This window comes from Pseudopodoces humilis, chromosome 6, assembly GCF_049639895.1.
Source record: "Pseudopodoces humilis isolate 2021_Gansu_Grassland_sample_001 chromosome 6, ASM4963989v1, whole genome shotgun sequence".
Classification (NCBI taxonomy): Eukaryota; Metazoa; Chordata; class Aves; order Passeriformes; family Paridae; genus Pseudopodoces; species Pseudopodoces humilis.
Window position 1 is genome coordinate 14,867,174 of NC_142205.1, and position 26,130 is coordinate 14,893,303.

The following is a 26,130-nucleotide window of genomic DNA, read 5'->3' on the forward strand; positions in this document are numbered from 1 at the left end:
TTTACAAATTTAAGTTAGCTTCAATATTTTGAGTGAGTTCTATTTGAGATAAAATATTAGTTATCTTGTAACAAATGTTTATACATACTGCTGTTCCATATTATTAATGAGAAGATTTATTTGCTTGCCCTAATTTTCTTAAAAATATCATAATAAAGTGTCTTTTTCTTCTTTTTTTAGCTCCAGAATGATTTTCCTTCTGAGGAAGAAGCATACAATTTCTTTACCTTCAATTTTGATGCTGTACCAGAGAAAATGAAAGCTGGAGCCAGGAAAAAGAATGGATTAAATGAAGAAGAAGAGGTAGAAGAGGAATGTGTCGAAACTCATGAAGATGAACAAGAGGAGGATGAAATGGTAAAAACTATAGGATAAATGTTCATATTTTTTATTCAGATTTCTGTTAGTTTTATTAGTCTATGTAAAACAGCATCTTTGGTTTCTTTAAAAATTCTCAAAGCATACTTTCTCAAGAAACTTTTTTAAGAAACAGACAAACTAACAGGGATGTTTGTACTCAACCTATAGGATGAAGATGTGTGCCTAGTGAAAGATGATGATTTATTCATAGGGCAGACAGATGAAGACCTTCTAGTAATGAGACCTGTTGATTGTGAAAGCTACACTGAGCAACTGAAAAGGGAAAAAGAATTTCTCTTTGTACCCAGCATGTTACCAGGTATGAAGATTTTGCTTATCCATTTAGTTCCTGGATTTTTGCATAGCATGGCATCCTTTGATCTGCTGAATAAATCTTGTGTTGACTATCTCTGGCAGCAGGGAGAGATGCTTAATGGCAGCTCTCTGACACTGATCATCCAGTGACTCTGAAAAGGTCTGACAGGATGGATTAGCTGGGAACATGCACACCTCAGGAGGTCATCAACCTCAGTTGCTTGGGGGTAACTTCCTCACTGCTGTCTGTAGGAAGTGCAAGGCGCTGGCCCCTCTTCTGCTGTTATTTAATGTATGCAACATAGATCATATCTCTGACCTTTTTACCTTATTCCCACAGAACTTTGAAGTCCTAAGAAATTGTTTTATAATATCATTTGATATTTGAACTGGAAGAAATAGAAACAAGTCTTGCAGTATATTCTGGAGTGGTACCAATACAGCTTGCAGTGCAATCTCATAATATTTGACATTGTGTGCCTCTGTTTTTTCATGTCTTGTAATTTAGTTCTGACTATTTCCTGTGTGATCCACTGTGTTCTGATTTAGGGAAAAGCTTTTGTTGTAATCCTCAGTACAATCCCTCCCTGTTTCAGGATTGCTTCTTGAAAAATGCTGAATCCATACACACAGTGAAACAGCCTTGCAGGCAGGTCTTCAAAAGTAATTCCACCTGCTGTTACTTGGCTAACGTAGCTCTTTATGCATGTTTTGTATTTTGTATGAGCCTAGCTTAAGCAAACTGTTTATTAACAGCAGGTCTGATTAATCTGGAAGTTCCCCTTTCATTGGAAAGGCTTAGAAATGCTTCTCTAATCAGTTGCTGCTCAAGGTTTTTTACACTGTTTTGCAAGCAACCATTAACACTGAACTCTACTAAGTAACTTGAAGTATTTTTTTGTAAGGAATTATTTAGTTACTGGTTTATCAGAATTGTGACACTTTGTGGTACTTTTATGAGAGATCTGTCTGCATTAAGATAGGCGCCTACTTTAATTCTATGTTTATTTCTTTTTTTTCCTATGTAGAAAAATACTTCTGACAGCATATTTAACATACAGTGTCATTCATTTTAAGAATTAACAAACTAAAACTACAGTTGTTACATATTTTACATGGTTTTCTTTTTAATTTCTCATTAGTGCCTGCTTCTGAGAAGATGCCTAGAAATATGCAACCCAGGTACCTTGAAGATGAAGGTCTTTACACAGGAGAAAGACCCTTTGTATCACAGTCTAATCAAAACATTTTAGAAAACAGAATACTCAGACAGGACCAAGTAAGTCCTGCTACCTTTTTAGGTGTAACTTTTATCAGTATTTTATTTATCTTTATAAATATCTTACTTTTGTTGTAATTAAATAAGGGGATGGTCATGGTAATATAGGGCTTTCATCTTCAAAATGTTCAGCAGCATCAGATGTTGGGATACAGATTTTTGCAGGAGCGTGTTTTTAGTGCAACCCCATTGTCAGAACATCAGACTGGGTCTTATAATACTGATGTCTTTTCCTGGCTCTGCTTGTTGCCCACTGGGGAGCAGATCACTAATCAGACTGTAAGGCTAATGGTATAGATTAGCAGAGAGGTTTTAGAATCCTTCCAGATTTTTAAGAATGTCATATGGAAAGACTTGAGAAAGTGACTTGGATATATTTTGTCATACTGTATTATCATCCTATGCATGATAAGGTGTGTGTTCAGTATAAACTGAAACTCCTCAGCAGCAACTGCCCTTTATATTTTTTTGTGATTCTGTATTCTTTTGTTAATCAGATTGGGAACACTTGGGTCTAAAATTTTTTGAATGAGCAGTTTCAACCCAGTTAGTTTTCTGGTTGACTTCATGGTGTCATCATCATGGTCACATCAACATTTGGCTCAGTGGTCAGATTAAAAGAGGTGTGAAACTATCAGGGGAGGGCAGCATCTTTGGGCAGCTGCACTGGTTTGAGCTGTATTTGAATCCAGGTAATGAGAACAGAGGGATGAATTAGGACAATGCTGAATGTGTGAAGCCATGATAGCAATTGCTGTGTAAAATACTTACCTAGTCTGCTTTCATAAATTCTGTTTAAGTAGTTCAGGTTGTGGACTAGAAGATTTGAGAGGTGCTTTGATAAATTATCTGACCCACCATTTAGCTCTTGTGTAAAACAAGACTTATAATTCTTTCCATTTTAGCGTTTTAAGAAAATAATATTTAAAGAAGCGTTGATTTCTTTTTTTCCTTTCAGATCTGTAACACTGAATGTTGAAGGCAAAACTAATCAGTATAATCAAAGTTGGAGCAACATCTTGGTCTTTTAATTTCAGATCTTAACCTCTGGTGTATTTGAAGATTTCATTTTGGTGTATTAGGAAAGTTTTGGTTATTTCAGTCACAAACAGTCTATAGTCACTGTTTATTCTGTATTCTTTATAAGAATTGTGATTTTTCAAGTAATTCCTTTATAAAGTAAGAAACAATATATAATTTTGTTTTCCTTTGTAGGGGAAAGAGTGGTTTGGTGATGATGGCAAAATCTTAGCATTGCCTAATCCAATTAAACAGTCTTCTACTAGGCCTCCAGTATTCTCACTTGAAGAAGGCATTGCACCAGAACTTGAAACAGTGTATAGAAAGGTAAGCATATTTCATATATGCGATTACTGAGACCCAGTATCCCAGTTCTTCTGCACCAGCAACCCCAGTGACCTTAAGGGTTTTGTGCTAAGAACCATGACTACTGACTACTTTTTGTGATTTCATGTCTGTTCTTTAAATCAGTTCTACTTTATTAAGTATATATCTGTTCTTTTTTATCTATGTAAAAATGCATAATAAAAGATGAAGAGTTTAGCTGGTAGTGTTGGTTGAAGTAGTGAAGTGCCAGCCCATGACAAACACTTCCAAGTCTGTGAGTCACTAAGATCATTGTGAGGCTCTCTTGGATATTCTCATGCCAAAGTAGGGTAGTTTCTATTTTAGTGTATCTATAAAGTTTACTCATGTAGACAGTGATTAATTTTGAGTTATGTAGCCTCAATTCAGATATTTTTGGGAGGTGGTGGAGTTTTTTTCTTTGTTGTTTTTCTTGTCTGTTTTGTTTCATTTGCAGGTTTTTTTCCAGTCACAGCATACCTACTAGCAAACAGCAGTTTCAGTATGCAATCAGTACAAATCAAACTAAGTTACAATTAAAACCATTCAGGAATCTTGAAGCAAGCTTTAATTGTTCTGGTTGTTAGAAATCTGTTACCTTCTTGGAAAAGCTGACTTTTAAGACTAAATATAGAGTGCTCTTTTGAGACACACAAGTGTTTCTGACTGTTGTTGATACAGATTTAAGTGTGGCCCTTTAGTTGATGCTGGTGATTAAAATGCAATCCACAGGCTGCATCCAGTACCACAGATCTGTGCAGGGTACTTCTGCAGGCAGGAAAAAATTACTGTTTAGGTTATGTAAAGATAGGCCAAGAGAGCTTGTTTCAAGAACACTGTTTACTTGAACAGTGACGTAGAAATATCTAAGTCACAGTGGTAAGACACTGAGCTTAAGGGTCCTCTATGGGCAGAAAAATAGTTAAAGCATAAGGAATTCAAAGTTGTCATTTTTATTACACATTGTATCTTATTAAACATTTTGATGAGCAACTGAATGTGGAAGGATCAGGTGGACTCAAGTGTGCCATTTACGTCAGTTTTATTAAAGAGCTATGCAACAGCTAAATTTCCCTCCAAATCCCTCTTTTTCCTGTTCTCAGGAGAGGACTTCAACAAACACTACATAACTAACAATCTTTTACGGTACCATAATATCTCTGATGGATGTCTTCTGAAGGACCCTAATAAGGGAGCAGGAGTAGTTAGACTAGAAGTAGTGTTAATTCTCTTCTGACTTCAGTAACTTGAGGATGTAAGCTATGGGTGTCTTTTGGTTGCAGTGGGTTGAAGCAGGCTTTTTAAGTGTTGTTGCTGAAAGTTTTCATTTGCCTTCATTGGTGTGAATTTCCCTGGCGTTTGAATGGGTAAGCATTCTACACAATCTACACATCCCATTCTACGCAATCTGCAAGGAGAGCTTCTTGTCTTCCTAAGGAGAGCTGTTCTCTGAGAGCTGGACTCTTCCTAGAGCTCAGTTCTAAGAGGAAACAAAGCAATACTAAACAGATGTGTCAAAAGAGAACTAGCAGGCTCTGTTTTTTATAATCCAGTGTCGTTGTCTTCATTGCTCAGCAAACTCTTCGGTATAGGTTTTAGGCTCTTATATCAGCCTCACATGGGCTATAAAAATTCTGTTGTGTAAAATACCCATGGTGGTTTTCTGCCACCCACTTGTCAATAAAGCAGGAGGTTAACACAGTTTAAGACTCTGCATTTAAATGTAGGTAATGCTAAATTGGTCATTTCCTGACAAAGAAAATCCTTGAAAGATACTGTTGTCAGAATCTGTAAATCCATTTTATTCTTTTTTTTCTTTCAGGCAATAAAAATGACATCTACCAATCAGTATTTTGTTGGACCTGGAGATTTTCAGGGGCTGTTTCAATTGGATATTGATATTTCTGGGCTGATATTCACCCATCATCCCTGTTTTAGCCGTGAGCATGTGTTAGCAGCTAAACTGGCTCAGTTATATGATCAGTATTTAGCAAGAAAACAGAAGAATCTTACCAAGCTTCTCACAGACAAGGTATTTCTATTCTGTCTTCATACCTTGTTAAGACAATGATGTGACAGTTTTAAGGTAAAAGCTGAATTTGTCAGAAGATAAAAACCTATATATTTGACTAAGTTGCTGTGTGTTCAATGCAGAATCACTTTTTAAGTGATTTAAGTAATTTTAAGTAATTTTTAAGATTAAGACTTTCTTTGATTTTGAATTAACTCTGAAATAAAAGGAATACAATAACATTTGCATGGTATTCCTTAGAGTATCCAGAATGTTTTCCAGTGAGTGACAGATAAGACATTACAGGATTGTGTATAGCAGCTCTGACAGGGAGACAGCAAAAGACATGCAATGATGGTGGGAAGTTAGTGAAGTTTCATTTCAGTTATCAAATCAAAGTGAAAGAAGAACAAATTGTACAAATGTAGAACCCATTTCCAGGTATGTATTTGTGACAGATGCTGTGTTTTAAAAGCATACTGCTGCCACATTTACTGCAGCTCTCTTGTGACATGGCGAAACCCAAGGCTGGATGTAGACTCCTCTGTTTCTGGCTCTGTTGCTGACTTGCTGGGTCAGGGCTTGACGGGGCTGCTCATCCTCTGTGTACCACCACTATTCCTCCATCTGTACATTGGAAGTAATGGCAGCAGTCTTGTCTGGTGTAAATGTGTACATGAGCTTTAGGCATTGTCAGTACAATTCTGATGTCATCAGGCACACAGGGATACTTGTCTGTCAGAAATTAGTTGGATTATTGAGTACATATACATTCAGATTTCCAAAAACTAAAGGTCATGATTTTATACATTAAAGAAATATTATAGGGGAAAAATAATCATTGTATACAGGCTCATTTTTATATTAGTGTAATGAGGGTCACTAGGTGGTACAGATACTTCTGAATTTTTCTATAAAGCATTAGGTTATAGTTCTAATGATGGACAGATATTTCATGCAGTGTCTCAAAATAATTCCTTGGAATACTTTGTTCTGTTACTACCTTTGAAAGCTTTGTCTTAGTGCTCTATGAAACAGAACATTTGAGTTACCCATATCTTCGTTACAGGAACTTGTAAAAGCATAGAATCATTAAGGTTGTAAAATACTGGTAATACCATCAAGTTCAACCATTAACCCAGCACTTCCAAGTCCGTCACTAACCCACTAACCCCCAAGTGCCGGTGTGCACATCTTTTAAATACCTCCAGGGATGGTGGATGTCCCTGCACAGCCTGTTTTCAGTCCTTTACAAAACTTCTAGTGAAGAAATTTTTTCCCAAGATCCAATCTAACCTCCCTGGGACATGAAGCCATTTCTTCTTGTCCTGTCACTTGTTACTTGACAGAAGAGACCAACATCTGTCTACAGCCTCCTTTCAGGGACAGTTTAACCTGGAGAAAAGGGTACTCTTGGGGGACCCTATTGCTCTCTACAACTGCCTAAAAGGAGGCTGTAGCTGGTCAGTCTTTTATCCCAGGCAACCCGAGGCAAGTCAAGAGGACAGAGTCAGAAGCTGTGCCAGGGAAGGTTAAATTGTACATCAAAAGGAATTTATTCACTGAAATGGTGATTAGATATTGGAATGGGCTGCCCAGGGAAGAAGTGGAGTCACCATCCCTGGAAGTGTTCAAGAAATGACTGCACATGGCATTTAGTGCTGTGGTTTAGCTGACATGGTGGCATTCAGTCAAAGGTTACACTTGATCATCTGGGAGGTCTTTTTCAACCTTAATGATTCTGTGATTCTATTCTATGACTTGGGGATTTTCCAATCCACTAAGGATTACTTTTATTGGCCCTTCCTAGTCCCAAGAAAGGATTTGGTGAAAGTTGGGGGTTTTGCTGACTTCAGGTCTTTTTCCACTTACACCTTTGATTTCTGAGCTTTCAGAATACTCCCTAGATCACTCTTCCCCTTGATTAGATCTGTTGCAGTGAGCAAAGTTAATAAATATCCCTCCTATATCCTGGGATCCTAATTAAAATGTCATGCTGAAGAATCACCTCACAGACATGGCAAAACCCTGTAAATACAGGACAGTTCAGGATTTTCTGACATTAGTAACTAGCTCTTTCCTGCCAAGGTGCAGTACATTGAATACCTTGTAAAGCCATCTCTTAATTGCTTTTTTTGTTTTTCAAGCTACATGCTTTGAGGAGTGCTGTACAGTATAGTATAGAAGATGGTGGTGATGGTGTTCCTGTGGCTCAACAAAGCATACCTGAATACAAAATGGAGATCAGGTGGGTATGACTTCATTAAATTGTTGGTTTTTAAAACTATTCCTTTTTTTCCTTTACATGTTGGTACAGAATGTGATTCTTGTCGGACTTTTAAATTCTGCTATAAATAGCTCTAGAAGAATTTTGAGGATTTAAGAGTTCTCACTAATAAGTTGCATAAAAATTATATAGAGAATACAGTTTAAGCTGAAATTTTCATTCAAAAGTGGTCTAATTTGATTATGTTTATTAATTTCTTAGTAGCTATTTACTGGCGTGTTTTGTATAGTTAAATTTAATTAAAGGTTCAGTAGTCTTCAACTGGAGGCACAAAGCTTCTACAAAGGAATAAGATAATTTTTTGAATAGATTGTTTTTTCCATCCTCTTACTCATTACAGAAGTGTTCTTGATTTCCTTCCCGTTCTAAGGTAATTTGGCCATGTTTTTGCCAATGGGTTAATGCAAATAAAGTGGTAGAATTTTGTTTTACAAGATTGCAGTTATTGTTCTCAGAGAAAAGCTGAGTAGTAAAAATATACTGCAGTTTTTGGCTCAGTAGTGACAGTTTGTGTTATTTTTGGAAGATGGACTGTGATGAACTGTAAGTGTTAGCAGTATGATAAAAGAGAAGTTATTTTGGCTATCCATGCTGAACAACCTTTTCACTAGTAGATACCAAAAGTCTGAAAGTTTTTCATGATCTAAGAGTAAGCAGTAATGTATTCATTTAAAGAAACAGAGCTGTAAAGTGATGTAATGGGTCACAAGAAAACACAAAATGATAAAAAGTAATTATTTTAATAACAGTTCTATTTTCAGCCTTGAAATTCACATCTGCTAAACTTATGCATCCACACACTCCTCTTAGACTGGGAATTATTTCTTTAGATTTTCATTCTTCAAGTACAGTCTCGTAATGCACTGATATCTGTACAGAACATAAAGTAGTCTATAATTTGTTATTTTATATTGAAGGACAAAGAATTCCCTCAATTGAAAATGGATTAGCCTTTATCAGTATCTTATCAACATATCTGCTAGAGGAAAAGGAGCAGGAGGTGTGCAGTTACCATACAGTACCTTGGAGACAGGAGCTCTCACGTCCTTCATTCTCCTCTCAGGGAAAGCATGAGAATGAAGATGGGTAAATTCACTGTGGGAATGAGATTCATGGATTTTGGCACCAACCCTGAGGCTTGCTTGATGGTGAACTCCAGTTAGAAAGATAATACATTCTGTGTATCTGTGTTTTTCTAGATCTTGAGTGCTTTAGTTTGGTTTCATGCTGTTACAAACCTGGAGAAACTCAGCTGAAATCAGTGAGATCAGTGTTGCCTAAGTAACATGAGATGAGTTTGGCTAGTATTATTCTAGGGCTTTTCATATCTGTAATTCATTTTGGCTACAGCTCTGTTACTGGAAACTGTTACACATATGAAGCTCAGATGGGCTCAGGAATTTTTGCTGTCATGGTATTCAGTACTAACTTGGTCCACTTATGTTGGTAAAATCATCTGACCTGCCTTGTCTCTATTTTAACATTGCATTTCCCTGATGGTCAATGTAGGCCAATCGTGAGAAATTACAGACATGTAGCATGGAAAATAATCTTAATTGTTTCCTCCACGCTGCAATAACATAACAGATGTATATGCTTTGTTTCTGAAGATCAAAGCTGTAGTTTTTCATTGGCTTGAGGAAGAAATGTCACCTGAATACAGAAAATTTTTGCAGATTAGTAAATTCAGCCCTACTGTCTTCACTTCCTGAAGTAGGAAGCCAACGTATGCTGTGGATTCTGTGATTCAGGTTCTTGTGGGTAATGCATTTCAGCAGAGATGATTCTCTTCTGAAAGGTTCTGCTTCCAAGTCCAGTACACTAAAGTGTGATTACAGATCTGTATGTTCCTTATGCCTTTAAATTTCATCTTGTAGTATCATCTGGTAGACAAAAAAGGGAAGGTTGCTGCATGGATAATATGCAAACTGCTAGCTAATGAAGAGGAGAAGTTATTCATTTTGCTTTCTGAAGTCTGCATCTCTTCTTTGCTTATTGTTTTCCATAAATTGGCTTATGCTGTTAAATGATGTATGATGTCTTCTCTCAGCTCTAACTCCATCTCTGTTTTCCACTTTCTCTGAGTATTACAAGTAGTAATGTTTACAACTTTAAAGTTTACAACTTTTTTTTTAATCATAGGCTTGTTTTTCTACCAAGATAATAGTGGAAATGGCCTTTGCTTGTGCTGTATGGACATTTCCATTGGAAGTGTGTGATGGTCATTAAAAGTGCTAATGAACAGCTCTTTTACAAACAGATTAGAGGGTGGTAATGTGAAATACCAATTCTCAAACAAAAAGAAGGCTGTGTTAATTTTGTTTGTATTAAGAATCTTGCACGTCTGTCAAAGGACTTACTACATTATTTCATCTCTTCAAGTTCTTCTTACTGGAGCTAGGAGCATATGAAGTTTAAAACAACTTTTGTAATGTACACATATAATGAGCATTACTTCATAGCAGCCATGTAGGCTTCTGGGGCTGTTGTTTACATGAATTTACTTTAAAATGTTTTTAATTATGTACAGCTGTAATAAGCATTTCCGAAAACTGTGAGGTCTCTAAAGAACAGACTTAATTGAAGTCAGATTGTTCAGAATGAAAGAGACTGAAATATAGGGGGAAATCAAATCTTGCAATCTTCAAGTCTGGGTTTTATGTTCCTTGGATTTAAACCACTGCAACCATCAATCAGCCTGAAACCCCCAGCACTTGGCTGTTGGCATCCCAAGTTTTCAATCTGTTGTTCCACTGAGTTAGGCAATTCTGACTGATCTTGTGCTATGTATGTATATTTCTAGACAAACCAGAAGACTTCGTGATGCTGAACAAGAAAAAGACAGAACATTGCTTAAGACCATTATCAAAGTTTGGAAACAAATTAAATCCCTCCGAGACTTTCAGAAGTTTACTAACACACCCATGAAACTTTATTTGAGGAAGTATGTCTTGATAACACTTTTTGTGCTTCATTTACTAGCAGTGGAGATATAATAAGATTAGTTAATTTGGAAACTGAGAATTTTGGTATGCAAAAGTAAGACTTTGAGCAGTGCTGGCACTTTGAGCCTGCCACTATTCCTTTTGAGTTTGGAGAAGAGTGAAGGTTGAAATAAGTAATTACTGTAGCAGAAAGAAATATCTACAGACTAATGAATAAATAAAGTTACTCTTGGGAATTAATATAATTATCTGCTATCAACACTTAAGAGTATCTATGCTAGTCTTTTTAAACAAAACACACTTTTGATGTATTGAAATCTATTCATGGAGAAGTAGATTTCTGGTATATGTTACACACTTAGTTGTAACCCTTAAATAATTTTATGCAACATGCTAATAATTGTTGTCTTGAAGAGAAGAGGTTGATCGGAAATCAGATGAAAAAGCATATGAAGCAGAAATTCAGGCCGAGATAAAGGAATTGCTAGAAGAATGTATGGAGGAATATGAAAAGAAAATGGAGGAGTATAAAACTGAGCTACAAGACTGGAAATCCTGGAAGAAGACACAGGTTTGTTTAAATTGTTCAGTTTCACAAAAAAAAAAAAAAATTACTACTAAATGTGTCAAAAAATTATCCTTCTAATACAGAAAAAAAAATCAGAGTTTTGTGTACACTTTATTATGTTCGAAGACATTCTACTTAGAAATTGTTAGTCAGGTAGTTGTTAATTAAAAAATTAGAATGTATTGGGTTTTTGTGAGGCATTGTTTTTCTGCTACTGATTTTCAGCACTTAATTCTTTCTTTCAATTTAGTAGTTTTGCAGCATTCCTGTTAAATTCATGTCTCTTGCAAAGAAAAAAACATGGATGAATTTTGTGTGTGTGAATGGCGAAGCAAAATAATTAAGGGGTGTTTCTAATGAGCTAGCAGTTGATGTCATCTCATGTAAATATATGATTGGGAATGTCTCTCTATGTTGAGGAATGTCAGACTGAAAGATTTAATTAATATTCTATCCTTTCACCTCTGAAAAGCTTTATTGCTAACAATCTGCTGTAGGTAAGGTCTCAGTTGTGCTTCAAGGGGATATTGAGAAGTACAAGTGCTACAGCAGCACAGTGCAACAAGATGATCTTTGAAATCAACTGTGGCAAAATCAGGTTTGCTTTCATAGTTAGGTGGCAATATACTGGATTCCTCAGGGTAATGGTGATTATACTTGAATATAATTATTGCCCAGCTTCAACACCCTGTGTTTTTGGATACCAAAGAAAAATAAAGCTTAAGAAAATGATTCAAATACCATTTTCAAGAATCTGCTGATACTTCTGTGGAAAGTTTTTTCATATACGTGCAGCCTCTATGGAAGGCATTTAAAATATATGAGAGGAAGCCGATATGCAGGAATTAAAAATTCCTGCTATCAGAGCAGCGGTGGGCACGTGACTTATTAGCATCATGTCAGTTCACTTGCATGATAATGAGTAAGTGTAAACCTTGAAATGAAGGCAGGTAGTCATGAACATCGATCCTAGTGCAAACTGTTCATCCACCAGTTATGCCTTCACAAATAGAAATATTGTGGCATCTTTCTATTGTGCTAGTCATAAACATAAACTTGAGACTGAGAGGATTGTGGTTCTTTCCTTTTAGAGTGAAACCATCTTTCGTACTCTAAACTGCTTTATTTTATTTTACTCAAAGTACTTTTTAACTTACTCACTGCTGTTGGTTTCTTATTAGTACAGATCACATGAATCAAAGACACTAGAACTAGGCGAGACTAAACAAATTTAAAAGCAAATACAAGAGCAAGAAGGATAACATAAAGTTAGGCAAAGAAAGAATATTTTTAAGAAAAATATGTGAACAAGTTGTTTGGCTTACTAATTTAGTTAATGAGGAGAATCTGTTTGCTTTCCTTCCTCTTCTTTTGCTTATGATGTGTTAAGTTGTGAAGTGGCTGGTGCTTCCAAGCAAGATGTACTTCCAAGTAATCTAGAAGTCCGGGGAAGGAGGAACTGTTTTGCAGTTGTTTAAAGCTGAACATGCACATAAACACTGGAGTTCTGCAGTTTAGGAGATGCTGAAAGGCTTGTGTTGTTCTGTTTGTTTATTCTTGTTTGGCATGAGGAAGGAAAAGGATCATTCTGCTCATGCTAAAGATACTGCTAAGCCACAAACACTTTCCTCCAGAGCTTGTGGCACATGGGCATTTGTTTTGTCAGTGTATGTGCAGACAGTGCATCTCAAACAAGTGTGTCTACTGGCTGAGTAACCTTCCTTCAGTCTTAACAGAACGTACGTGGTAGCTCAGGCAAATGAGAATGCAGCATCTAGCCAGAATGTTCAAGAAACATGCTGATTTTGTAAGTTGATAGAGAAGATTAAGTAAATGTTTTGCTTGGAGCGCATTATGATTTTGAAGCATATGAATGGAATGTATTGCTGAATTCTGAAACTGATGCAGTCCTTTACAATAGAGAAAACTTCTATGTGTTTGTGTGTAATACTGAAATTATACTGTCATTTTACTGTACATACACCATCTGTGTTTAGCACTTGTGAATCAAGAGAACAAGAGAAAAATTCCAGAGATTGAAACAATTTCAGAAAGAATGTTATTGTTTTTATATGCAGAAGTCCAAGAAGAAGAAGAAGAAAAAAGTTACTCATGTAGATGAAGAATCAGAAGATTATGATTTTGGTGAGGAACGTATAAAACCCATCCCACCTAAAATGGCCAATAGCCTGGAAATGGAGCAGCAGGTTAGAGAAAAAGCTGACAACTGCAGAAGGAAACCTGGAGAGCCTATTCTAGTTCCTGAGCTGACCCTCTCAGGAAGCATAACTCCAACTGAGCAGTGTCCTCGGTAAGATAAATGCTGGCCAGCAAATCACCTTATTTGTGATTTTCTTTAATTTATTAATATCTTGTTTATACAACTTCAGAAACATGAGCTCGCCATTCTGTTTAGCCTAGTGATGAAACTCCTGCTTCTGAAGATGATACAACTTAATTCATTTTCAAGTCACATATAACCTGGTACATAGTCTACTTAAACATGCATGTCTGTACATTCCCTTTGAACCTTTTGATATTCCTTGAGCATCTGCACAGAACAGGGTGCAGCTACAAGGAAGCTGGTTTGAGTGTAGAGTCTGGGTCACTGCTGACAGTACCAGTGTCACTAACTAGTCCTTTACACAAGGTCTGTGCTGTAGTCAACAAAGGGATAAGAAAGAAATTGTGTACTAAACCAGAGATTGCGCTGTGGATCAAATAAATAAATGTACTTGTTTTCTGTTACTTTCCACATTTGCACACACAATTTAATATACATCTGCTGTGTTTCAGTAATCTAAATACTGCTTTGTTTTGTACTTAGTTCACAAATAGTCTCATCAGGGAATGCTGCTTGGCTGTTGTACTCCCAGTGACTAAAAACTTCAAAATTTTAACTCAGTTTTATATCATTTGTTGTGCTTTGGAGGAAGGGAGTAGAAGAGAAATTTTTTTACCTAGATAACTTCTTCTATATGGAGTTAGTTGTAGTGGATCCAAAATCTGACTTGATCATTTTAAAATTGTTTTATATTCAAAAGAAGCTAAAACAGCTGTTAAGTAAGAGTTCTAAAGTCATGCCTGTATAGTGACATTTTTGGAGGAATACCATCTATTTTCAGGTGGGTTTAGGTCTCCCCATGAGAAATCAATTTTTCATTAAAAATAAATAATAAAAATGTTATTAAAATTATATGATAGCTTGTTTTACATATTTACAGAGCAGAAGTTGTGCGACGGGAAGATGTGAAGAAACGCTCAGCATTTATAAAAGTCCTTTTCAACTCCAAAGAAGTGTCAAGGACTGTTACCCGACCAATAAGTTCTGATTTTAGAGTTCACTTTGGACAGATTTTCAATTTACAAATAATCAATTGGCCAGAGAGTTTGAAACTACAGGTAGGTGTTGATTTATCACAATAGCTTTTAAAAGATGATACAAAACATAATTACTCCTGTAATGCTTGTGTTTTGCTCTATGATAGTGTCAGAAAGACTGAAAAACCTGTGAAAGACCTTTGTAAATCATTAATTTTACACTCCTTCCTTTCTTCTCCAGTCTTTAACTTTTAACTTTCCTGCTATATTTTTGATGTTTAAGCTTGCTAGATATATATAGAAAAAAACTACAATTTGGATGGGAGAAATTAAATAATTAGGACTTGTGATTAAATATGTTCATGGATTGACCTCTTAATTTTGGAAAACTGATTTGTGTTGCAGATCAAATCGCTAACATGGTCTTCTTAAAACATTATTTTCCACACAGTAAAACCCTCATAATGTTTACTAGAGGGGAGTAAGAAAAAAAAAAATAAATTACTGGTAATGTCCATAACTACACTTGACTTGATCAGTAGTGCAGTTAAATCAATCCACTACTATCCCCCATTCCAAGTGTGAATTAATAAATGGTTCACATGAATACTTTTCAGAGTTAATACGAAGTATATTTAGGGCAAATAGAATGAGGATCCTACTTCTCCCTTTAGAAGACTGCTCTGGTTAGGTAAAACTGGTAGTTCAGGGAAAGGTGTTAAAATCCCTTGTCTGCTTATTTATTTAACACACAAAGTTAAAAGGAGAAGGAATACCATTTTCCTGGATTAAAAGCATTTGAATGGAGAAACCACTCACATCACTCTGAGCCTGCAGCTGGCTAGGAAAGAGAGAAGCAACCTGCAGTGCTGCCAGAATGGGGACTGTGTGCCATACCCTGCCTTTCATGTTAAGGGAGAATTAGGCAGAATCCCTCCAGAATCTTCAGCTGATCCAAGTGAATGTCACAAGCAGTTGCATATTGTACAGTGGTGCTCTTTATAGCCCGGAATTTGACTGCTTGTCTCAGGTGCATTAAAAAAGTGAAGAAGATAGACTTGTAGGAAGAATTCAGGTCAAGTAAGCTGCTGATAGCTGAAATGTCTCCTAATTGGATATTTTAGAAAGTTAATTAATACAATTGCCTTATATTATTTATTTCATGCTTAAGCCATAGTAAAACCTTTTCTCTAAATACCCTGAAATATGTTTTCAACTTTTCATGAATGTGCATGTAAATTTTTTCTTCTGTCCCTCGTATTTTTTTTTCCTAGATTTATGAAACAACAGGTATCAGTAGTACCACCTTGTTGGCTGAAGTGTTCTTACCTGTTCCTGAGACAGCAGTTCTGACAGGCAGTGCTCCTCTGGAAGAAATAGAGTTCAGCAGTGATCAGCGTGTGATGTTGGATCATGAAGGAGTTGGGAGTGGTAGGGGCTCTTGTTTTCCTTAGTTCAGTGTTTCTCATTTTGCTGGAACCATGTAGCAGTAAGAGGTTGGAGTGGGTTTCAGAGTAAATCCTAAGAGCCTTCACAGCTTCTGTAACTGAGTCTTCCATAATAGTCATGATTCTTATTATTGAAGTCCACTGTGGAATTTTTGTCTCATACTACTTTTAAGCTCTGCATAAAAAAATGTGTTCATTTATTATTTGTCTTGTTGTATTAGTGGAGCTTTACAAATTATAGAAGATATTTGGGATTTTTTGAACATTTGAGCAATTGGGCCTCTGACACTGCAGAGCAAGCAGATATCAATCATTGTAGCTCCAGTGATTTTAATGTTTTAAACCACTGAAAAACTGTCTATAGAAGTGTATATATAGAGTAATTTTTGTCCTCCTATTTGCTTTGTTGACAACCTGCACATGCCTTTTCCCTGAGGCTTTAGGCTAAAGATAAAAGGAGGGAGAGATAGGAAAAGGGGGAACAAGAAGAATACATAGTAGCATATGGAACTTGCAAGTGTGTATAATGAATTTTAACAGCACTGTGAGATGACTGACTTGCATAAATTTGCCATATATAAATACAGATAAAGCTAGAGCAAAATAGATTAAAAAATGAAGAGGAAGAAAATAGGGTAAAAAAATCATTACAGGAAATACGTGTGTGAATATCACTGACTATGATGACCATTGTGTGTCCAAATTGTGTGTCAAAAGCTTAAAACTGACTTTTCAATCATACATAATTCTTTTGACTCTGAATTTCTGTTTTGTTAATAACAGTATGCTGAATCTGAAAACTACCAGAAATATTAAATGGTGTACATGTGTGGAGGAAAAAAATGAGCCTTTGGCATAGCCTTTCCTTCCAGCTCAAATGGAAAGCTTTTCTGTAGGTGTAATGGAATGTTTCACTCATTATTGTAGAACTAAGTTCTTCCCCACAGCACACAGCAAAATCATTGTTTCACATTAACCTTTTTCTATAAAGGCACAGGTTATTTGACTACTCATTTTCTGGAAGTATTTTTAGAAGTGTTAAGATACTGTGTTTGAATGTATAAATATACTACTTTGGATTTTTCCCCCTTGATAGGTGTGTCCTTTTCATTTGAAGCTGATGGTAGCAACAAAATGACTTTAATGACCTCTGGGAAAGTATCCAGTAGTGTCTCTTGGGCACCTGGAGAAAGAGGAATCCCCTTAATTCCTCCAGTATCCCAGCAAAACACAGGCATTTCAAGGTAATAAGATACAAATTTTCAGTGATTCATGAAAAAAATTACTTTCATAATCAAGACTTTTCATAATCCTTTTTCCTTAAATTTAGATGTTTTACTTTGTGCTGTAACCCTTTGCACCTAAGTATCTTAGGGTACTTGTTTTTGGTAAATATATTTTAGTTTGAAATTTTACCTTTTAGCATGTTATTTCTAAACAATTCAAGCTATTAATTCAATTTTATGGTTTTCTAATAGAGAGTAAATATATTGTCAAGGAATCTTCCTCTAAGTATTTTGCTAAGAGCAGAAACTTCAGCTCTTTCTTATTTGAAGAGCACTTGGAGAGGCTGTATCTAATTTGCTCTGAGGCTGCAAGTTGGTTATTGTAGATTATTTGTCCATCCTGTTGCTTTTATTTAATTCCATAAAGTCAAAGAGTAACATCCTTAGGTACCTTCACTATAAACCCTTTAAAGTTTTCCCATAGTTATTAATACTGAGCAAGTATGAATATTTCTTCCAGCTGATTCGTTTGACAGGTTTTTATTTATTTAGAGGCTAGACATTGGCTTACAAATCATTCTGTTGCCATTGTTAACCAAGCTGCAGCCATTCAAGTACTTTGCTGATCAACATACCAGTACTCTGCTGACTTCAGTGAGAGTAGAATAGATGAGATTAAAATGTAAAGATGGATTCCCAACAGCTAACTTTAACTCTGGAGAACAATCACTGTAATAAATGGAAAACTGAAGAATTTCAGAAGGAAGTTTTCTGTGGAACACTCTTCTTTGAAACACCTTGTGGAGATGAGTAGCTTTCTTTCAACAGTGACTTGAACAGTGACTTTCCATCGACTCTTGGGAAGGTCAGAGACAGGATTTTCATGACTAATGTTAGCTTTTGCTGCCCATGAGCTTTTTAGCACAATTGTGATTCAGTTGGCATTTGTTCAAGACTGATGCCTAAAGATAAACTTGATGTTGCTGCTTTATCTGCTGCTCCAGTAACTGCTGGATATTTGGCTGATTCTAACCCAAGCACAAGACAGACCTGTAAGTTTTAAAGCTTTCTTGAAAATATTCAAGTAAGTAGAGATCAAAGACTGAAACTAGCACCTCTAACAAGAGAAGGGGCAACATCCACTCCAGGGTTCCTGTTATTTATTTGGCTAATAAATAACACACATGTCCTGGTGTATTGGCCTTATGTGTCAAGTTTTGAGTAGCAGTGGGCCTTCAGAGGCGGCTTCTGTGAGAAGATGCCAGAAGCCTGGTGAGCAGGGCAGTGTACAAATGGCCTGCAGTACCTACCATGCTTCCTTGCCTACTGTGAATACCAGAAAGTGAGTAGGAGCACATCCCAGAGGATAAAGACTTGGGACTTGTAGTTACAGGGGGGACCATAAGCAGTGCTGCATCACAAGAGAAGGCTGCAAGGGTTTCCCAAGCACAGGCACTGTCCTCTCCAGCCAGTATGCAGTCTGGACATGCTAGGCAGAGCAGAGTGCTGGCAGCAGTCCCAGACATGCTGAGGGGATGATTCAGGCCCCAGGGTCTATGCAGAAACAGCAAGGAGGGGGCAGAGATGAGGGCTGCAATGCAGGTCTGAAAGTGCCACCCAGGAGGACAGGTCAAAGACAGGAGCTAAGATACAGCACAAGCAAGGACTGTATGTCTGAGAAGTTCTTTGCCAAAATTCCTATGTTACCTTTCACAATGTGAGGCAATTTATCTTCTTGCTTGATAGTATGCAGCAACATGGAATAGCGTAGGTATATCAGAAATGTATCAAAAAGCACCTTGGATAAAGGTTGTCTTCCACCACTTCCTTCGTATTTCTCCTTTGCTTTGCAATCAATCATTCCCTCAGTTCCATAGCTACCACTAAGAACTGTGTACTGGAATTTACTATTCAGGTTGTAGGGAGCTTTTTGGGTTTTTCTAAGATTCTTTTAAATACCTTTTTTATACTGCTAAATCAAATGTATTTTATGTGTAAGTTCTGTCAATTCTGTCTTTTTAGCGCTTTAAAAAATATTGATGCTATTGCATCCATCGGCACATCAGGCCTAACTGATATGAAGAAACTAGCTAAGTGGGCAGCTGAAGCAAAACTTGATCCAAATGACCCAAACAATGCAGCTCTGATGCAGTTGATCATGGTAAGTGGTGTTTTCAGAGCTGAAGGGCTAATGGAGCTGTGGAACTCCTAGTCACTGGGACCTCCTCAGGCAATCTGCATGCATGCCAGGGAGGTAGCAGCATTTGAATTTGTGATGGACATACTTGTGTGAATGGTAAGAAGCAAAATATGATAATGCATAATATGTTATGATGCATATGATAATGCTAAAATATGATAAATGCATTTAGTAGTGGGTTGTTTGCATATTAATGAATATGATTTATTAATCCATTCAGTTGTGGCAAAAAATGGGTATAAGGGCACATGCATACATATCAGTTAATAAATTAAAATACAGATTTTGAGTTTGTCGTTTCTTTAAAGTGCAAGGGAATTTCCAGTGTAGTTATGTGGTATTAAATAAGAAGCTGCTCATTAGTGAGGATTGCACAGAGAGATCTCAGATGCTGTAGAAGCTTCAGCTTTTGTAAACAAATCGAGGAACTATTTGCATAGCTGTTTCATTTACATGGCTGTTTATTTATATAGCTGTTTAATTTACATAGCTATTTACAAAGCTGAAGTTCTGTAAATGGATCTCCTTTGCAGTACAGCTTCCTTGGTTACTCTGACATGTTAGTTTCATACTCTCTAATCTTTTGTTTATGATACAAGGAAATTGAATTTTATTATATTCTGTAACGTATAATCTCATATGCTTTGCTCAGCAAAATGCTACTATAAAATAATTGATGTTTCAGTCTGTGTGATCCATCTTTATTGCTTTTGCTTAAAAAGAACATCCTCGCAATATGCATGTAAAACTTAAAAAAGCTATTTTATAGATTTTTGTCACTTTGTATGAAAAAGTTAATATTTTTGTTACTGCTTTAGGTTACTACAAGTGGAGAGGCACATGTTCCTGATTTCTTCAGATTGGAACAGTTGCAGCAAGAATTTAATTTTGTTTCTGATGAGGAGTTTAATAGATCAAAGAGATTCAGACTATTGCAGCTCAGAAATGAGGAGGTGGCAGAATTCCGAAACTATAAGCAAGTCCCTTTACATGAACGAGAAATCAGTGAGAAAATCTTCCAGGTAGAATGTTATCTGAAATATTTCTTTTCTAGATTAAATGCTTATAATATTTATTATAATATTGCAATTAAGTCAAGCAGTTCTTTAAAGAATGTAAAGCTCTGCAGACATGAAAAAAATAAGAATTTTACTCCTTCAGTGTTTTCTAGTGTTATTTTCATCTAATTCAAATAGCTTCCTTCCAAGGCAGTATTTCTACAGCAGTACTTTAAGAGTTAAATAAAACAGAAAAGCTGCTATAGACAAAAATGTTATAAGTGAGTTTTCATTAAAGTTGAGATACATTTTTTAGAAGTGATTTTAGATACAAAAAGGTAATACATATATGTAATAATATAGATATAAAAAGGTAAGAGATATTTCAGACTTAGGCTTATTAGTTTTTGAGCCCTTTTTGGAGGAACTGTTAGAAGCAATGACTCCAACAAGAATTAAAACCCTTTTGCATTTAATTAGAGCCTGTGTTACAGATATTTCTGTTTTAGTATATTGCTCCAATTAGCTTATCTTGTCCTTGCCCGTCTGTTAATTACCTTATTGAAATGCAGTTTGTGCTTTTTTTTTTATTTGGGTTATACTTCAATTATTTTTATCCCAACTCTGTTATTAGTGTTAAGTCATGCATTTTTCTGTTCTTAGCAATTCATGTAGCTAAGGAGCATTTTAGTGTGTTCATTGGCTTAGGAGGATCAGAATCATCTCAGATTCTGGCAACTGTTCTTTCATCCCTACTTATTCTGACATAGATTTATTTGAAAAATTCTTCCTTTCTATTGGATGATATATTTTTTAGAAATATATTTATTAATTCAGCCATATCTGGCTCTTTGCAATAAATATTATTATTTTTTAAATTCTAGGTTAGTTTTGTATCTTTTATTTAAAGATGTACCACATGTTTGCTGTACCTTTCTGATCCAGGTCATTTTGTGGACTATTATCATTCATTCTATGTTATCATTCAAAATTTGAAAACCATAGTTTAAGAATTTTTTTAATAGAGGGTTGTTTTTTTTTCCATTAAGGATAAATTGGATAAACCCTTGATTGCCCATTCCAAGTTTATTTTATATGCTGTGATCTTCAAACCTAAGTTTCAAGTGATATTGTTCCTAGTTGGTTTACTAGCTATTTGGCAAAAAGGTCTGAAAGTTCATAGAATCATGGAAATACTATTTGGAAAATATTCCCTGGAGATATCTGGTCCTGCTTTCTACTGAAGTGGTAATACTGTTGCCAGCACTGCATGAGGTCAGCTGTTTATTTGTCTAGCCAAGCCTTGAGAAACCTCTGAATAGGAGGCTCCACTGACTTTTTGGATAACCTGTTCCAGTGCTTCGCTATCCTTCCAGAAATTGTTAAAAAAAAGAAAAAAAAAAGAAAAAAAAATCATGCCCAACTTGAGCCTTCCAAGCTGTATTTAATGGCTGCCTTCCCTTGTTGTATTGTCTGGAACTAGAGATGATTTTGGCACCCTGTCCTTTGTAACTGCCCATCAAAGAGTTGTGGGCAGATACTGTATTGCTCATTAATCTCCTCCTCACCAGACTGATGAATTTGAACACCTTGCCTAGTGCAAGAAAGACTCTGAAATACTGGAGTAAGTCCAGTAGAGAGCTACCAGAATATGTGCAGTGCTGAAACACATGACCTACAAGGAGAGGCAGAAGGGACTGAAGTTGTTTTTGCCTAAGCAGGCGAGGCTTGAGGGGGTTTCTAACTGCATCCTTCAGGTACCCAGTGGTGCAGAGAAAACAGATAGACACATCTTAGAGGTGAGATGATGACAGACAGAGGTTACTCCAAGAGACATTGCAGTTAAATATAATGAGAACATTTTTCACAAACAATATATTCAAGTTCTTGAACACATTGTCCATCAAGTTTGTAAAATTGCCATCTCTAGAGATACTGAAAATTCAACTGTCCCCTGAGCATTCTGATTGAAGTTGTTCTGCCTCTGACAGTTCAGATCAGATGGCCTCCAGAAATCTCTTCAAATCTACATTATTCTAAGATTCTGACCTCTTCTTGTAGGTCATGTCCTCTAGGCCTCTGGCTGTCTTAGTAGCCCTTCAGTGGATCCCATCCAGGGTCTCCACATGCCTCTTGAACTGGTAGCTGCAAACTGGCTGCAGCATTTCAGGTATGCCCCCTCAAGTGTCAAGCTGGAGAGTCTGGTAATTTCCCTTTGTCTGTAGGACATGCTGATCCTTATGTATCCTGTGGTTTGCCTTTTGCCAAAAGAACATGTCATTGGTTGCCATTAAACCTGCACTAATTTCAATATGGCTGTTATTCTTCTTGTTGCTTTCCAGTCTGTGCTAATGCATTAAGGTATTCCACCTTCAATACAGAATTTTCCCTTTTTTTAATTGAGGCTTCATTGTTGTAGTTTTAAGTCATAAAGAGCCCTCTGAACTGTGGTTCAGTCACTCATATTAGCCACACTTCCTAATCAAGTATTCTTGGCTAAGTTGCTGTCAGTGCATCGAGTTTCCTCATCCAGGTCACTTGTGAAGAAACTGAATATAATCAATCCCAGGGACACTTGGCTATTTAGAGGACACTAACAAGGCATTCAGCTGTTTGTCCTTACTGTTAGAGCTCAGACCTGAAGATTATTTTACTGAGTACTTTTACATAACTAGCTGTGTTCTAAAGCCAGTATGATTCACAGGTTCTGGGAGATTCTCTTGACTTGTAAGCTCTGGTTTTTGCTTGAAAGCTGAGTGTTAGCTCTAGCCTTTTCTTAATTTATGGCACACTTTCCTAAACTTGTGAATAGAAGTTGCATCTGTTAGTAGAGCTTTCAGTGTAGTCCATCAGAATAGTAACCACAACCCTGAGAAATACCCCATCAACATACTTCTCCCTAAGAACCAAGTGCAGTTCTACTCACCAAGTGAGTTCAACACCCTAAGAAAGGTAATCACTAATTATTTAGAAATGTACTTAGTAGTATTAAAACACAGTTCAGATTTCAGACCATCTTCCAAGAATGCTGCATCATTTCTGCTTGTAAAGGACCCTTCCTGTTGAAGCTGCAATAACTGAAGCCACTTCCAGTTCAAATGGAAATTCAGTTTATTAGCAGCAGGTCAAAGTTCTGCTTTAAAAGACGAGAGGGAAATCTTTAAGTTATTCATTTAATTTAAACCGCATGAGTCTTGTAACTGAATGGTATTCTTGTCTTTATTCATGGAAATTTAGCATATATTGTATACACTGGCATTAAAAATAGCTTTACAAACTTCTCACATCTGCTGTGATTTACTGTGGTCCATACATTACTATTAATGAAATACTTAGCATTTTTCTTATATGTGATAAAGCACTGAATATATACTGAAGCACAAACTGTAATAAATATCTTTAGGACTATGAGAAGAGAATGCAAGAGAGGGATGTGATTGACAGAAAAAATTACCTAGATGCACACAGAGCAGTTGTTGCCAACTATCTACAGAAGGTAAGATGCTAAATACATGGATCCACCGTATTCCGGTAGGCGTTGTGTTGCTTCTCTATTTGGATACTTTATTTCCATGAATGCTAAAACCTGATTCATTGGTAAATGTGACCTACAGATAGCTTTAAAATTCCAGGTTAGGCCTGAAACTGATGTAATTGAACAAATGGAGGTCTGTGTTATGTAATGCTATTGAGAATGATGAAATAGGCAAAATAACTAGCCATTCTGGATATTTCTGTCAGTTCTGTAAATTCTTGTTTGCTCCAGTGCCCCAGAGATTTGTACTGTTGAGTCCCAGGAATTCAGTGGTTTCCCTTCTCCCTGTTTTCCTTGTTGAAGGCTGTAATGCTAAAAGCTAAGTTATCTCCATGAAAGTGGCCCTAAAATCACTTCTAAAAATCATTTAATGTAATACACAGTGTCTTGTCCTGGAGCCTAAGGCAGAGGGCATATCTTCTTCACATTTACCTTCATCGTGGTATTAGAGAAACAACTTCCCCTTATACTGATTTAATTTATTTTTCTAGTTTTCATTATATTAAGATGACCTCTTTAATCCTTAGGGAAAAAGAAGGAAAACATTCATCATCTAACCAAGAAAAGTTTACCATTTCAGACTGACAAAAAAAGCAAGTGCAAAACATGGCCACCAGTTTCTTACCAGTTGTGTAAATATCAAAAAGTGTATCAAATCCTACCCTGCCAGCAAAACATGAAATATGACTACAAGGTTGAATTAAAGTAGGACAAAACAAATTATTGGTTAGAAAGAGTGGTTCATGAAAGAAGTGTAGAGAAAAAAGTGTTTCAGTCTTCCAGGCAAGTTCCAAAGTCCAGATTCAATCTGATAGTATAAAAAAATTATTTTTGACAAAGCTGTCATGGCTGTGTCAGCCCCGTATGTTTTGCATGGCATTGAACATATGGGTTTTGCAGCACACTGAATAGTAATGGAGTAGTACAGAATAGCATACATTATAGTACCTTTGTTTGCCTCTTCCTTGATTAAATACAAGTAGCCTTTTTTAAAACAGTACTTGGATATTTTACACTTCTATAAATTGTCAGATGGGCTAGAAAATTGGATTGCTCATATCAATTCTGCTCTGAAATTCTGTTCACTCTGAAATGTGATCTTTATATGTGTATCACATCTGATGTGCTAGCACAGAGTATAAAGCCATTACTAGCATTAGTGCTACAAAAAAAGGACAAAGGCGATATTCTTTCTGTCTGCTTCCACACAGTTGTTAGGAGAAGAGGGAAGACTTTAATCTCTGTCCTTCACTGTATGACCTCAGCAAAGATATGAAAGGAACCAAGAATTTTAAACATTTATTTGAAATCACAGTATTTGTAATACAGGCTTCACCAGTTCTGTACTCTTTTGATCCACATAACCGGTACCATATAGATTTCTCCACAGCCTTTTTTGCAACTACATTTAGATGTGGAAAAGAGATGTCTATTAGTGTCATATGTTGTTGTAATTGTTTCTGATGGTGAGCTGTACCCAGATAAAGACATAATTTTTTGATTGTATGTTCTCGTATATTCTTCTATTGATCTAGCCAGTATGTTTCTAAAGAAGCATTGTATTGCTAAAATGAGCTGCTATTACATTCTAAAGAAATAGCTGGTGGAAAGAAATATTTCTTTCAACTGTGGCCCTCGTAAAATTGGGAAAAAATGAAGAATATGTATGTGGATGTTTTGTTTGTGTTTAAGAATCAGAATGCAAATATTGGCAGTGGGTTTGGATTAGAAATACACTGTTGTCTCTTCTCCCTCCCTGTTCACAGGTTCGAGAATCAGTAATCAGCCGTTTCCTCATAGCAAAACACCATTTCATTCTCTCTGACCTTGTCAGTGAAGAGGAGATTCCAAGCCTGGGGTAAGAGAGCTATCTTTATTTGTTCCAAATAAAAAAAAATAATCTAAAACAAGCTGCTTTTTTTCAATTTCTATTTTGCAAAGTGTGTTGATGTGACTAACTGATGTGACTTTGTGTTTAGTATAATAGATAAACTTCACTATCACTGTGTACACCTCTGCCAGTACAGTGTATTAATAAACAAAATGTAGTAAAAACCTTTTTAAGAAAAAGTCTGGTTTTGACAGAAATAAAGTGACAGAGTGTAAATAAGATATAACAGGATATGATGCATTTCTAATGAGCTGAGCATAGTCCAACTGGTGCCAGACTGAATATTTCCAATTTTCAGGCAAGTGTCAGAGTCAATAACATTATTACTGACTGGTTCTCTAGGTGGTGCCTACTTACAGTCAGTGCCTATGCCCTGCAAAT

The 26,130-nt window shown here is 36.3% G+C and overlaps 1 protein-coding gene across 1 annotated transcript in view; it reads left to right on the forward strand.

Annotated features, from left to right (window-relative positions):
- Window positions 1-26,130, forward strand: part of CC2D2A (coiled-coil and C2 domain containing 2A) — a 53,311-nt gene that overhangs the window by 8,803 nt on the left and 18,378 nt on the right. Inside the window, exons 5-20 of the mRNA XM_005517828.3 lie at window positions 181-357; window positions 529-679; window positions 1,818-1,954; window positions 3,170-3,301; window positions 5,142-5,351; window positions 7,478-7,578; window positions 10,421-10,561; window positions 10,977-11,133; window positions 13,209-13,441; window positions 14,355-14,532; window positions 15,726-15,882; window positions 16,996-17,143; window positions 19,148-19,286; window positions 20,144-20,347; window positions 23,727-23,819; window positions 25,625-25,716. Coding sequence (XP_005517885.3) covers window positions 181-357; window positions 529-679; window positions 1,818-1,954; window positions 3,170-3,301; window positions 5,142-5,351; window positions 7,478-7,578; window positions 10,421-10,561; window positions 10,977-11,133; window positions 13,209-13,441; window positions 14,355-14,532; window positions 15,726-15,882; window positions 16,996-17,143; window positions 19,148-19,286; window positions 20,144-20,347; window positions 23,727-23,819; window positions 25,625-25,716 — 2,450 coding nt within the window. The remainder of the gene's footprint in view (window positions 1-180; window positions 358-528; window positions 680-1,817; window positions 1,955-3,169; window positions 3,302-5,141; window positions 5,352-7,477; window positions 7,579-10,420; window positions 10,562-10,976; window positions 11,134-13,208; window positions 13,442-14,354; window positions 14,533-15,725; window positions 15,883-16,995; window positions 17,144-19,147; window positions 19,287-20,143; window positions 20,348-23,726; window positions 23,820-25,624; window positions 25,717-26,130) is intronic.